Source organism: Carya illinoinensis, chromosome 6, assembly GCF_018687715.1.
Source record: "Carya illinoinensis cultivar Pawnee chromosome 6, C.illinoinensisPawnee_v1, whole genome shotgun sequence".
Classification (NCBI taxonomy): domain Eukaryota; kingdom Viridiplantae; phylum Streptophyta; class Magnoliopsida; order Fagales; family Juglandaceae; genus Carya; species Carya illinoinensis.
In genome coordinates, this window is record NC_056757.1 from 31470362 (window position 1) to 31485874 (window position 15513).

The 15513-nt window shown below is 38.6% G+C and overlaps 1 protein-coding gene across 1 annotated transcript; it reads left to right on the forward strand.

The window, feature by feature from the left end:
- Positions 1 to 2424: 2424 nt before the first annotated feature.
- LOC122314078 (rop guanine nucleotide exchange factor 1-like) lies at positions 2425 to 6946 on the forward strand. The gene is made up of 5 exons (XM_043129486.1): positions 2425 to 3033; positions 3463 to 3579; positions 3681 to 4213; positions 5204 to 5557; positions 6187 to 6946. Exons 1-5 carry the CDS (start codon positions 2742 to 2744, stop codon positions 6616 to 6618), a joined length of 1728 nt encoding a protein of 575 aa, XP_042985420.1. The 5' UTR covers positions 2425 to 2741; the 3' UTR covers positions 6619 to 6946.
- The last annotated feature ends 8567 nt before the right edge of the window (positions 6947 to 15513 follow it).

Genomic DNA, 15513 nt, shown 5'->3' on the forward strand with positions numbered 1-15513 from the left:
AACAAAAATAAATAATGAAAAGCTAAATACTTAAATTTACAGAAAGGAAAGTACATGTCCAAGCCAAAATGTATCAAACATAGGATGTAGTAGTTACAACCCTGTCTTTAATAGGGTGGTATACCTTTTTAACCTTTTGCTACAATTAATGTTAACTAACTATTACAACAGTTCGCATTCCCGAAAACCTAATCTCGGAAGTTTAAGCGACCTTTGACTAGATGTTTGAACCTCTAGCCAGTCACGTCAACGGTGTTAATTGCATTATGCATCTTAATCAACAACCGCTATTATTTTTGAAACGACGCTTACAGTTAGCAACTAACTTTTTTTAAAAAAATTAAATAAATAAGAAATTTATATGAATTTTTTTAATAATAAATTTAACTTTTTTTTAAATAATTATGCAACATTTATATATTTTATAATTGTGTTTGACATTAATTTTTTTATTAAATATAAAATTAACTTTTAATTTTATATATATTTATGCAAGTAAATCAATATAATAGTAATAAATTTATATAATTTCATATGATTTATTAAAAATATTTTAGACATGATATATAAATTTGTGAGAAGGATATATTTAATAATAAAATTTCCTTTTCCACATTAAATTAAATTAAATTGTGATACACCCGAGCAGTCTATCTACAGTAAATTAACGGCAGTGGTTCTAACTTTTATCGGGCGCAGCCGCGCATGAAACTCCTTTGTGGCCCCCACACACTCGTCAAGAGACGATCCACAGTTTTTTACTATAACTATTCACGTGGGTCCCTCAAGTCGGCTCGCATATAAAGAGGTTTAAATAATCGTATTAATCGACATTGTTGCAATTAAAAAGGTTTTATTTACTCCCACCGTCTGATTCCAGGGTTTCCCATGACGTCAAACGAAACGATAACGAGAGGATTTCCCGTCAGAGTTATGTGCCGTAATATTATTTACTATTATTTTATTATCTTTTCTTTTCTTTTACTATTTGAATTTAAATTAAAAGTGATATTCTTATATAATTTAAAAATAAATAAATTTAATCAATCAAAATAATCATCTAATTTAATTAAAAATAAATTTAATTTTTATATTATTGCTGAGTAATAAAGTAGTAGTAAATGGTAAGTAAGTATCATTATCCGTTCCATTAATCGATAGTCCAAAATAACACTTTTATTTGTTTTTTTAAGTATTTTTGTAAATCCTTTTAAATATTTTTAAAATGTCATAAATATCTTAAAAATTACTGTCTTGACTATTAAAAAGATTCATAAATTCTAAATGTTTAGATATAAAATATATAATAAAATCTATTCATTTTTATCAGTTTAACCTTTTAAAATAAGTAGTGATTTTACATAATATCAGAATGGACCTTTTAAGTTAAAACTCTGACTCTACACTTTATCGCATTTAATAAAATATTTTATGTACTGGGCCATCTATTAAAAAAAGTTTAACTCACACATGAGAAAAAGTGTTAAGATATAAAATGAGAAAATCTTCTGAACGGTCAGTCCATTAAAAGACTGAGAATAGCCTCCAATGCTATGCTACCACATAGTTCCTCCATTAGACTAAAAATGGGATGCATCGCCCTGAAACCCACTTCCTCGCCCCTCTTGAAATCCAATCCCTCCCTCACGCTCGTTCCCTCTCCTCAAGTCCCTCGCCCCTCAAGCACTGAAACACACATTCCTGGAGGACGACGAAACTCAATTCCTCCCTCACTCTCCTTTCCCTCTCATCAAATCTCTCAGATCTCTCCCCTCACCCTCGTCTCTCTCTCACCAAACCCAGATCTTCACTTCCTTAAAAACAAAATTAGCGACTCTACTAGAGAAATTGGAATTGTGCGACCAAGGCATCATAGTATCGATATTTTCAAATATATATCATTATTTTTTAAAAATATTGCACCTAATTTATATACTTTAAAATTATATACATTATTTTACATTTTCTAATACTAAGGTTGAGCGGAGTGTTGCATTAACAAGAAATGACAAAACTTTTAGAAATTGATATATTCCTCATATTATTAATATAATTTGCATGCATAGGTAGTGTCTATGTGATATAGAACATTTTAATTGCTTTATTGGTCAATTTGACATAAATTAATAAAATTTTATTTATTTTAAATCTTATTACGAGAAATTTTAAAATAAGTAATGTTACGAATTTATTAATGCCGTGTAATATTTTTTTAAAATAAATACAAAATGTATATAAAAGATTAATTTTTTAATAATAAATTCAATTCTTTTTCTAATAATATTTGTTAACTTCTAACATTATTCGTATCAAAAGAAAAACAGTGCTAAAAAAAACAATTAAAAAAGAGAAAAACTACTGGCGCTACGGCGTATGTATCAATAGAGATAGAACTACTAGCTACAGCATTTGCAGTGCACTAGCATGCCGTCGTAGCATTTGAGGGAGACATGAAGAGAGAGAACGAGTGTATTTAATAGAGAGAGAGAGAGAGGGGAAAAGACAGAGAAAGAGTACGTTGGGAGTAAACCTCTTCAGAGAGCTTTATTATTTGCTGCCTTTCCCTTTTCCTCAATCATCATCATCGTCTTCTTCGCCTCCCCTCTTCGAACTACGCCACTTTTTTCTTTGAGTTTACTTTTGGTTTTCGCTCAATCTGCTACGCTTCTTCCCATCGTAGTATACGTGCGCCTGACTGCTTCACTTCCGTGCGTGGTGAGCGTCCGATCTCCGGAGTCCAAATGGGGAGCGTGTCGGAGGAAGAAGAATACAGGTACGGCTCCGACCAGGATCAGAGCGAGCGGTGCGGGAGTTACAGCTTGAGCGCTGACGTCAGCGAGTCCGAGAGCTGCAGTAGCTTCTCGTCTCGGCGGTTCGACGCTGAGGTCGGCGCTTCCAGCTCCATGACTTCTTCCCCCCGTCCCGTTGCCGGGAATTTCGGCTTCACGGCGCCGATGATGCTGCCTGTGATTGGAGGCAAGGATGTGGTGCTTTGGGATCAGAAGCCTGAGAAACGGGAAGCTGATTTTTCAGGTACTTTATTTATGTTGCTGTACTGTTGGTAATTTTTGCACATTTTGACTCTTAATTCGGTACTAGACTGAGACAGTGAATGAGGTATTTATACTTAATATTTTACTTAGTTTAATTATTTGAGTAGTTGTAGACTTTAGTTATCGTTCTCTTAAGCTTCTGTTTGGTTCCTAAATCAAGATGAAATTCAATATATAAATTTTTGCCGATCCACTGTTAACTGAGAAACATCATGGAAAATGTGGTTTCAAATTCGTTTCCGTGTTTTGTTATCTTTTATACCAAGTTTGCTCCAGTTTCTCTATGACCAAGCAGGGATTATAGTATCATACCGTTTGTTGGTAATTTGAGATCTAAGTCTATACTTTTAGAAGGACTTAAATATTGATTTTATTTATTTCATTCATTTTTTTCATTTTTTTTGTACAGAGGTTGAGATGATGAAGGAGAGATTTGCGAAGCTTCTTCTCGGAGAAGATATGTCTGGAGGAGGGAAAGGGGTGTGCACTGCCCTCGCAATCTCAAATGCCATTACCAATCTCTCTGGTATGTCTGCTGCTTCCATTTCCATTATATTATTGGAGCTGTTCCCTAGTAATATTTTTGGTTTTATTCGTGATCAACTTTGATTTCATTTTTCATGGCAGCTACTGTGTTTGGTGAATTGTGGAGGTTAGAGCCACTGGCGCTGCAGAAGAAGGCAATGTGGCGCCGAGAGATGGAGCTGCTCTTATGCGTAAGCGATTCCATAGTTGAACTCGTGCCTTCAATACAACAGTTCCCTGGTGGAGGCACATACGAAGTCATGGAGACAAGGCCACGCTCGGATTTGTACATGAATCTACCTGCACTTAAAAAGCTTGATGCAATGCTGCTTAGTATGCTTGATGGGTTTTGTGATACCGAATTTTGGTACGTTGATAGGGGGATTGTTGTGGGTGAAACAAATGATTGTGATGCTGTTAGATCCTGTGGTGGTAGGCCTTCAGTTCGGCAGGAAGAGAAGTGGTGGCTGCCCTGTCCAAAAGTACAGCCATGTGGGCTGTCAGAAGATGCAAGGAAGAGATTGCAACAGTGTAGGGACTGTGCAAACCAGATACTGAAGGCGGCCTTGGCAATTAATAGTAGCGTGCTAGCTGAGATGGAGATCCCGAGTGCTTACTTGGAGACTTTACCCAAGGTATGGGTTTCGACGGTGTGAATTTATGCTATTAACGTGACACAGCTCAGAACCAGACTTGCTAGCACGTATTTCACTGGTATTACACAGGTCTAGGGTTTAACTAAGGCCCAATTTGGATATTGAGTAAGTTGAGATGAGTTGAGTTGTTTATGAATAGTAGTGAGTTGAGATAGTGGAGTGAGTTTTGTGGCACCTATCTAAGATGAGTTTAGATGTGTTTGGATGTTAAGATGAATTTAGATGTATTTATAAGAAATTGAAAAGGTTATGAGTCTTACGTGTAAAGAAGTGTTGAATTGAAAAAAGTTGTGAGTCCCACGTATAAAGAGATTTTGAGTTGAGATGAGTTTAGTAATTTGAGAGTTAGGTGCTTGCATGTTAGTCTCAACTTAAAATTAGACTGAACTGGGATCAATCTCAGTTTAGTCTAAGTTCCAAACTGGGCCTAAAAGGCATATTGCATTCACATGGTATCTTGAGTCGGCATTTGTTAAGATATAAAATAAAAATCTACCTCTTCTCATCAGCTTAAGTTTTTGGATAAAGAAGTGATTTCACATGGTATCAGAGCAGAGATCCTGAGTTTGAACCCTAACTCTACACTTTACTCATTTAATTAAATATTTCACGTGTTGGGCCCACTCATTGAGGGGGAGTGGCCCACACGTAAGAGGAAGTGTTAAGATATAAAATAAAAATCTACCTCTCCTTATCATTTTAAACTTGTGGGACAAGTGGTGATTTCACAACATTACAAGTTCATTGCCAGGAAAAATAGATGGCTAGAATTCTAAGATGTTAAATGATTTCTTTATCTTATTCTACAGTTGAATAGAATTTGACGTATCATATCATTTGTACATTCATAATCTCTCTCAATCTTTTGAAATTACTGACTCATTGCATGCATGAACAACAGATATTCAATGTCTCTGATATATCTTAATATATCTTTTCATTCCTTTTGTGGTTTGAGTGCCATTGCAGAGTGGAAAAACATGTCTTGGTGAAATAATTTATCGCTACATAACTGCTGATCAGTTCTCATCAGAACATCTACTTGATTGCTTGGACCTTTCATCTGAGCATCATACTCTGGAGATAGCTAACAGGATAGAGGCAGCAATCCATTTCTGGAAGCAAAAGGACCTGAGGAAACACAATAATCGCATGAAATCTAGGCGCTCATCTTGGGGTGGTAAAGTCAAGGGCCTTGTAGCTGATGCTGATAAGAATATTTTTTTGGCCCAAAGAGCAGAGACCCTCTTACAGAGTTTGAGGGTTCGTTTCCCCGGTCTCCCACAAACTGCACTGGATATGAACAAGATTCAATACAATAAGGTATCATGCTCTCAGAACCTTTTTATAATCTAGAAATTTTGCTAAACACAATGACAAACCACATTACTTTGCTTACTGATGCCATAAAAGTGGTGACCCACTCTTTTGGCATGTTCACAACAAATATGCTCTGTTGTTTTGGTTGTCCATATACATTGTAACTCAAATGGTGCAATGGGGATGTGGGGCTTCTTGGAAATTCAGGGGCATTGTTATCTGGAGACTTGGTGCATCCTTCTGCTAGTACATACTTCCAACTATATAATCTCGCATATTTCACATTTACAACATTTGTGCCCTGTACGGGCAAGTACTTTGAGAGACAACAATAGTGAACACTATCTGCGCATAATCTTGTTCAGAAAGGGAGAGCTAGGGACAGGATTTCTTGGTCTAGGAAGTCTCCTACTTCCGTTATAATAGTACTAGTGGTAAACCATTCAAGTCTGTACACATGTTTCAGGTGATGGATGGGAATTTTGTCTGTAGTTCCTTTGTGTATTCTTCGTCTGTTGAAGAAACTTCCCAATTGCCTTTACAATGCTATGGCCGTGCAGTGTTTTTCTTTACAAAGATCGTCGGAAATTTCCAGTGACGCAAGTCATTTAAACGTTTTCTTTTTCTGGCAGGATGTTGGGCAGTCAATTCTTGAAAGCTACTCGAGGGTGATGGAAAGCTTGGCATTTAACATAATAGCCAGGATAGATGACGTCCTCTATGTAGATGATGCGACCAAGCAATGTGCTGCAGCAGAATCGATGTCCATCTTCAACAGGGGAGGTCTAGGGGGTCTTCCTATTCAGAAACGACTGTCTCCTAGCCCCTTCTCGATCCACCAGTCCCCATATGGTTCGCCATTTGCGACTCCTACCTTCTGTTCTTCCACTCCAGTAATGGGAAGCCCTGTTAGAGATTCTTCCTCTCTTAGGAGGACTACTCTCAAGGAGCCAACCGAGCTGAAATCAGAAAAAGCGGTTGCTGCCGATTTTGAAAGGGTTTGGTCATATGCTGGGAACCTCAGTGCAAGAAGGGTTCCCGGAACTGCTCCGGAGCGAGATTGAGGCCAATTTATTTATCCTTCAAGGGGGGTTTAAGTTGAAACAGTTAACTGAAACTAACAAAGAAGTACGTAGAGCTAGTCTTGAACTGGAAGTCACAAGGCAGTGAGAATGACAAATATGGGGTGGGGAGGACGAGGGATAAGATTGTATATTCTTAGCAATACAATTAGGATGGTTTTTAAAGTTTTGACATGAGATCATGGCTTTTCATCAGGTACGGTGATGGGGGGAAAAGAGAGGAAGATTATGATTTTCTTTTATATTTGCAAGGCTCCCCTAGGTTCTCTTATCACAGTTTTCATGTTATAGATCTTTTTGCACAGCTCAATGCTTGTTGGTGGGTACAATGCCAAGGATTTTGAGGGAGGAAGAATGGGTGCTTCTGCCTCAGAATCTATTTGCTTAAAACACCTGTACTTGGAGGCTTGGAGCCTGCCTTTCCTCTAGGTCTTAGCTAGCTAGCCCTGGACTAACACAAACTACATCCCTGGACTCTTTTAATTAACTAAGGGCAAAGTGTCTCAAGTTGTGGTGACGCGAATTTTACAGTCTTTTCAATAATTATATCCCACATTTGGGATTCGTCTAGGTGCCGCCAACCCAAAGAGCGGCGATTCAAGATTATACACGCGCGCACACTTCTTTTGGCAGATTTTGCTGCCATTGAAACATGTTGCAACCGGCGGCGAGATGGTATGGTGCTGATAGCCTGATGGGGGATGGGATTTGGAAATGAGAACTCCTACATACAGTCCCTCAAACTCAGTCCCCGCCATCCATCTAGTTGTCCCTTGTCTTGGTCTAAGGTTTAATTTGGTTATTAAAAATTTTCATCTCAAATTCAAAATTATCATTTCATCATTATAATTTTTTTAAATTTTCTTACAAAATATAATAAATAATTCAATCTTTTTAAATTTTAAAATAATAAAAATATTAAAATATAATACTTTAATATTTTATCTTAAAACTCAAAATTCTCGTATCAAAATTCTAACTTGCCAAAACGAACCTAAATCTTCAAATGACTAAAAAAATCCCCTATTCTCATGATAACCAAAAATCCACTGTTGTAACGTTAGATTTCAGACATTCAACATTGAAATTTAATTTGCCGCTACCCAGCTCGCTCCACCTAGATTTTCATCTGCCATTCGAGTTCCAGCATCGACGGCCTACTCAACTTCTCCACCCCTACCAGCTGTTAACGTCCACCACCATTGGCCTATTTGGCATTACCCATGGAAAGAAAACGGAAGGGGCAAAACAGAAGGAAAAGTCATTACCCAGGGCCATGAGTATCAGCTCCAGATCTGGTTTAAGCTTATTAAGATTTTTTTTGTTGAAGACCCATGTGGTTAGATTTAGAATGTTGTTGAGTTCTCTGTTCTAAGTAGTAATTTCAGAATCTGGGTTTCTAGTTCTGCAAGACTTTTGAGTCTTTGAAGCTTTTTCAATCCAAAAATACGAGTGTTAAAGAAGATAGAACCTAGAAAGAGGAATGGTGTTAAGAAAGAAAAGAATGCGTATTGTATAATTCCATATATTTCTGTATTGTGCTGTACAAGGATATATAGATGTACAATGGAATGAAATATGGAAATTACATATAAGGAAACAATCATTTGTAATAGACGCCTAGAAATAAGTAATTCCTGATTTGGTGCAATTTACAACTTTGGAAATATATGATTCTGTCAATACTCCCCCTCAAGTTGGCACATGGAGATCCATAATGCCCAACTTGCGTAAGAAGTGATGAAAAAGTTCATGGCCTAAAGCTTTGGTGAAGACGTCAGCAATTTGCTCATGTGACGGAGTGTGAACAGCTTTGAGTAGATCGGAGCGAATTTTATCGCGAATGATATGACAATCAATCTCAATATGTTTACTACGTTCATGGAACACTGGGTTGTGAGCAATGTGAAGAGCAGACTAATTGTCACAATAAAGGTGAAAAGGCTCGGAATGAGGGATGCCAAGATCAGTGAGAAGTTGCTTCAGCCAGGTGAGCTCACAGGTGGTGACAGTCATGGCGCGATATTCGGCTTCAGCAGAAGAGCGAGCAACGGTAGTCTGTTTTTTTGTACGCCACGAGATCGAACTAGTACCGAGCTGTATGAAGTAACCGATGGTGGAACGACGTGTGGTGGGGCAGCTGGCCCAATCAGAATCAGTATATGCTGTAACTTGTGTGGTGCTAGAGGAAGAGAAAAAAATGCCTTGACCGGGACTTCCTTTGAGGTAACGAAGAACATGTGTAGCAGTAGTCATATGAGAAACACGAGGAGCGTGCATAAACTGACTGAGAATGTTGACAGCATAAACAATATCGGGTCGGGTGATGGTCAAGTAAATGAGACGACGATAAATGCTAGGATCAGGAAGAAGAGAACCATCTTCATTGGAAAGCTTCAAATGTTGTTCCATGGGGAAAGAGGCAGTTCGAGCACCAAGTTGACCACTATCAGAAAGGATATCAAGGGCATATTTTCGCTGATTCAGAAAAATACCGGCAGAAGAACGTGCGACTTCGAGACCAAGAAAAAACTTGAGAGAGCCAAGATCCTTGGTTTTGAAGTTAGTGGAGAGGAGAGTCTTAAAAAACTCAATTTGGGAAAGAGCATTACTAGCAACGAGGATGTCATCAACATATACAAGAACAATAGTGATGCTAGTATAAGTGACAAGAGTGAATAATGAATGATCAGTCTGAGATTGACAAAAACCTGCATCAATAAGCACAGTAGTGAGTTTGGAAAACCAGTTGCGGAAGGCTTGTTTAAGACCATATAGAGACTTTCTGAGTTGACAAACACGGGTCTCCCCCTGAGGACAAGAACCAGGTGGTGGGATCATATAAACTTCTTCATCAAGATCACCGTGCAAAAAGGAATTGTTAACGTCAAGCTGATGAATGAGCCAATTTTTTGTAGCAGCAATTGCCAATAAGCAGCGGACAGTGGTCATTTTGGCAACCGGAGCGAAAGTCTCATGATAGTCAAGACCTTCAACTTGAGTGTAGCCCTTGGCAACCAGTCGGGCTTTGTACCGCTCAATGGAGCCATCAGCTTTGAGTTTGGTTTTGAAAACCCATTTACATCCAATAGGTTTCTTACCAAGTGGAAGGTGCTCAAGAGTCCAAGTGAAGTTAGCCTGTAGAGCCTGGAGCTCGGCTGACATTGCCTCACGCCAATGTGAGTGACGAATAGCATCAGAATAACATGATGGTTCAAGACAGGTGGTGAGGGCATTTAAGTAGGTAACATGTGAGGGAGAAAAATGAGAGTATGAAAGAAAAGCAGATAAAGGATGAGCAATACCTGAAGCCGTTGAAGCGGATGAAGATGCCGTGGGCTCTGTATGTAACGTGGGGCAAATATAATCATTGAGATAGGAAGGCCGTGTAGTGTGGCGACGAGGACGAGAGATGGGTGGAGGAGGAGGAGGAGGAGGAGAGGATGGAGGTTGAGAAGGATTAAGAGGTGTTTGAGAAGAAGGTAGGACGAGTTCTGGGACGGGAAGAGGAATGATGGAAGAGGAGGAAGTGTCGGGAATATCCTGAAAAAGGAATTGTTGTTCATGGAAGGTGACGTTACGAGAATAGAAAATGGACTGGGTATCAATATTGTAAAGTTTGTATGCTTTATGGGTGCTTGGGTAGCCGAGAAAGATACATTTTGTAGCACGAGGAGAGAATTTATCACGGTGAGCACGAAGGGTTTGTGCATAACAGAGACACCCAAACACACGAAGATGATCATAGGTGGGTGGTTTATTGAAAAGAATCTCAAAAGATGATTTATTGTGAAGAGTGCGACTAGGGGTCAGATTAATGAGATAGGCAGCGGTAAGAACACAATCACCCCAAAAAGGAAGAGGTAAGTGTGCTTGAAAACGTAGACTATGGCCAACATTAAGAAGGTGCCGGTGTTTACGCTCTGCAACGCCATTTTGCTGAGGAGTTTCAACACAGGTACGTTCATGAATAATGCCATGATCATGAAGGTATGATTGAAATTTATGAGAAAGAAATTCTTGGCCATTATCAGTTCGAATGATTTTAACAGTAGTATTAAATTGATTTTTGACTAGGGAAAAAAAATGCGTTAAATGAGTGTAAGCTTCAGATTTAAAACGCATCAAATATAGCCAAGTAGTACGAGAAAAATCATCGACTATAGTAAGGAAAAAATGGGCGCCACATAAGGAAGAAGTATGATATCCACCCCAAATATCACAAAAAATCTAATTAAAAGCAAAAACACTTTTATTAGCAAAATTTGGAAAAGGTAGTCTTGTGTGCTTAGAATGAGCACAAACATCACAATCAGAAAGAATACAATGGGAATAAAAAATATTAGGAATAATAAAACTAGAAGGATGACCTAGACGTTGATGCCATAGAGTCTTATTAGCAGTGGGTTGAGCAGCAAAAAGCATGGGGAGGTCGGGACGATACATGTAAAGCCCGTGGCATAATTCAGCCGCTCTAATCGGCATCTTCGACCGTGGGTCCTGAAATGAACATTTATTAGAAGAAAAGGTAATAATGCAAGAGTTATGGAGGGTAACTTGGGAAACAGATAATAAATTAAAATTTAAAAGGGGAACAAAATAGACATGAGTTAAGGTAAGGGATGGAGAAAGAATGCAAGTGTCGAGACCTTCGGCTGGAACATCCTGACCCGTGGGAAGTCGGATGGAGTGAGGAGTGGCTAGAGGATGAAGCTCGGTGAAAGCTTCCTTGTGGTGGCAGATATGGTGGCTGGCGCCACTGTCTACCACCCAATGAAGGCACCGATTAAAGGAAAAAACAAGGGAAGGGGAAGAAATGTTACCAATGAAATTGACTGAGGGGGACTCGATCGGAGGTGAGGAAGGCATGAGCAAGGTAAGGAGCTTCTGGTATAACTCCGGGGTCAAGCCAGGTACCGGAATTGAAGCCGACGGAGCAACGGCGAGCTGATTGATGCTGGAAGGGGGCTGACCCAGTATGGAGGGCTGGGTCTTGTTTCTCGGGTTGCGACCAGGAGGGTAACCCACTAGAGTCCAACACCGATCACGGGTATGGCCTTCTTTGCCATAGGCTGTGCACTTGAAGGGAGGTTTCGGACGCCCACCAGATCGGACTGCCAAGGCCAAAGTTTCCGATGATGGTGACTGAATGTTGAGCAATCGTTGTTGCTCTTCCTGAAACAGAATCGAAAACACTTTGCTTATGGGTGGGAGAGGGTCCATGGCTAATATTTGAGTACGAAGAGGGGCAAAAGAATCATTGAGACCAAGAAGGAACTGGAACACCCTTTCATCATCGGCTTGCTGCTGGAGAGCTTTGAGGTCAGTGCTCTGTTGAAGATGACTGAGTTCATCCCAAACTTGTTTTATTTGGTTGTAATAATCATGAACGGAATTGGTTGTTTGGTGTAGAGAAGAAAGGGTCCGTTTGAGTTGATAAATCCGGGCATTATTGCCATGGTAAAAATGGGAGGAAAGATCAACCCAAACATCACGTGGGTCCGTATGGTATTCGAGGGAATTGGCGAGAGAGGGGCTGATCGAATTGAGAATCCAAGTAAGGACCATATCCTTTTTCTAGTTCCATTGGGTGTATTCGGGTGTGTTAGGAGTAGGGGGTTTGAGAGTGCCATCAACAAAACTAAGTTTGTTTTTGGCATTGAGGGCTAGGGTCATGGCTTTTTGCCATTTGGGGTAATTGTCGCCGGTTAAGAGGCCATTGACAAGGGTGAGGCTTGGGAAATCTGAGGGGTGAAGGAGATAAGGGGAAGGGAGGGTTGGGTTGGATGATTCGGTCATGGCGGTAGTATACCGTGGTTTAGCCTGATACCATGTTAAGAAAGAAAAGAATGCGTATTGTATAATTCCATATATTTCTGTATTGTGCTGTACAAGGATATATAGATGTACAATGGAATGAAATATGGAAATTACATATAAGGAAACAATCATTTGTAATAGACGCCTAGAAATAAGTAATTCCTGATTTGGTGCAATTTACAACTTTGGAAATATATGATTCTGTCAATAAATGGGATGAAGTTGCATTTGATTAAACCGAAAATTAAATGGAACGACGCGTTTCATTATCTATATGGAGTGAGCCACGTAGGGTGTGCACGGAGACTCCCTTATGGACTGCAAAAAGAATTTCTCTTTAGAAATACAAGGAGACCGCGGGGCACAAGAGGACTCTGTTAGGAACAGAGGGAGATGCGGGGCTGGGGTTGGTTTTTAAAAATAAAAAAATGTGCATGTTTGCTAGCTAGCTCGATATATGTTCATTTTAATCTAGATATATAGAATATTTAGTACGGGATCGAGAAAACCAACAAAAATTAAGAAACAGAGGATACAAGGTAAATAATGGATTGAGTCATTGGAGTTGTCCGAACATCACATAATTAGTTCCCGCCAAGAAACAGCACCCGATATGAAGTACGGTTTGTACGACAGTCCACTGTCTAGTTAGCTAGGACGTTAGCCTCCCTTCTGGGTTTTTTGCTTTTTTTTCTACATCTTCTCGTTTCACCCAGCCAGTGAAAAAACCAAAAGCATCAGCTATTGATGTACGTGGTTAATATAAACCAGTAAACCAGCATGAGAACCTGGAAAGACAAGGACAATGGAGCATACATATATACATATATATATATATTAATATATCTATATGTATGTCGCAAAGTTTTGATGATCAGAGTAGTTTTAAGAATTAGGGCCAAAGTAAATGTTGGCTTAGTTTGGATACAGAAATACGGTTTTATCTCATCTCATCACACACCACTTCCACATCAGTGGCGTATTGGTTGTGTAAAAAAATAAGACGAGCTGTGTAGAGCTAAATTTGAAGAGGGGAGAGAATATCAAGCACTATTTGGTACATGAAGCAACATTCTAACTTCAATTTCAACCCCACTTTGTATTAATCTGCTGCTTACATATGCGATCTTTTTGCCTGTAAATTCAACAAGCACATCAAGATATAATAAAGTACCACAAATCAAGGACATGTATTTTGCATAATTTAAAACAACACAGTATGCACTAGCAACCTGCTAGGGCAATAGTAAGTGCATTATGTCAATGGAAAAAAAACTTGGATTATAAAAAAATCCTATTCTATTGCAGCTGAAATAGCAAACTTTTGGGGGCCATGCTTGCACTTGCCTAGTAATAACTGGACCCAAAGTTTGCACTGGGAGTTGCTTCTGCATTTGCTTTTAAGTTATTAGGAATGCTCCACAAATTCTTCTCCCGAAAGATCAGTACCCATCATTCTTCGAAGATTGTATAAAGTATAAACCAAACTCATCTATTAAGTGGGTTGGAGAATTGAAAGAGACCCTAGTTAAGGAACTTGAATCACAATATCATGGCCATGAATCACTGACGATCAATTAAGGAACTTGAATTGAAAGAGACCCTAGTTAAGGAACTTGAATCATAATATCATGGCCATGAATCACTGACGAAAAAAGCTGTGCTGAGTGTCATGCCCCTGTCATGTTGCCTGCAGCACCAAAACCAGCAGCCACAAGAGATTGTGGGTTTAAACTTTCACGTGGGTCTTCAAGGACGTTTTCCTCTGGCAGCTGCCCTACCATATGTGTGCATCTCAGTAGAATACTCTCAGGGGCATCTAAGATCTTGGCATAGAACACAGGAAGTTAATTTATCCTGATCACTCAATTTTATGTGCACATTTATATTTTAAACTTCCTAAACTACCCATCCACTAGAAACCAAGCAAAGATGACAAACATCACTCGCCAATTAAAAGGAGAATTATATAGAAGGAAATGAGATTATACTCACCAATCCAAATGCAATAAAATTCCCAAAAGTAAATATGTGCATGTTTAGGCATTGCATATGCATGTACATATGTATTTGTAGGAATGAAGCACCAAAGTCGGAGGACAATCTTACAGTATTTGAACCAAATTCACAAACAAATTTTTTCATTTTTTTTCCCTTTTATAAGCAGACAAGACAATCCATACACAAATTCACAAGACTTTGATTTGTAAAATCAAAGACAATCATATTCCTTATAAATCGCATGTCCAATAATCCATTAACAAAATTCTTTCCATCTGTCAACCCCAAAAGTTACAAGCAAATCTGCTCTAGCCATTATAGTTTGAGCATAAGTGGTAGTCTAAAATTTATTTGCACAACGTTTGAAGAGAGTAAAGTCTACAGAAAAATGCATTTTGATGTTCTATGGTTGTATAAATTCTAAGTAATTTCTTCTCGAATGGGTAAGCATTTAAAACCTTCGGTTCAAGGCATATCATTTGAAAAATTGTAAATTTGAAGAAGTTATATGTTATTAAAGAAAGGAAAAATATAGTTGCAAGCACAATTGTGCACTAATCTGTGCACCAATGTGATGTGATTGGTCAAAAAATAGATTTTATTGAAAATAATGTTAATTTAAATTTTAAGTATGAATAAATCAGTATTGGTACATAGATTAGTGCGCAACTGTGCTTGTATGTAGCAAAACTCATAAAGAAAAAGTTATTACCTGTTCCAAACCCCAGCACAAAATGGTGCACAAACTTCCCAATATCTGAATGCAACGGCACAAATAAAAGTGGTGTCTTTGTGAATTTACTACAATGAGGAATGCAATTTCAAATAAATAAGGTTAACCGTTGCTGAGCATTCAAGACATGTTCAACTCAATAATCATAAATTACAAGAAAATTTGGTGATATTAAGAAAATGGAGTCTGCACAAATGGGAATATTGTAATGACAAGTTTACAAAAGACAAGTCAGTGATCATAAGATCAAGCACCCTACACTACATATCATGAAACATACACGAATACAGCCGCATGCACCCGCAAATAGGTGAAAACACATG

What these genes read in the sequence shown, in the direction of transcription:
- LOC122314078 (XM_043129486.1), top strand. Translation starts at nt 2,742, where the DNA reads ATGGGGAGCGTGTCGGAGGAAGAAGAATACAGGTACGGCTCCGACCAG. An exon ending in ACGGGAAGCTGATTTTTCAG is followed by an intron (nt 3,034 to 3,462) that starts GTACTTTATTTA and finishes TTTTTTGTACAG; the next exon opens with AGGTTGAGATGATGAAGGAG. An exon ending in TGCCATTACCAATCTCTCTG is followed by an intron (nt 3,580 to 3,680) that starts GTATGTCTGCTG and finishes TTTTCATGGCAG; the next exon opens with CTACTGTGTTTGGTGAATTG.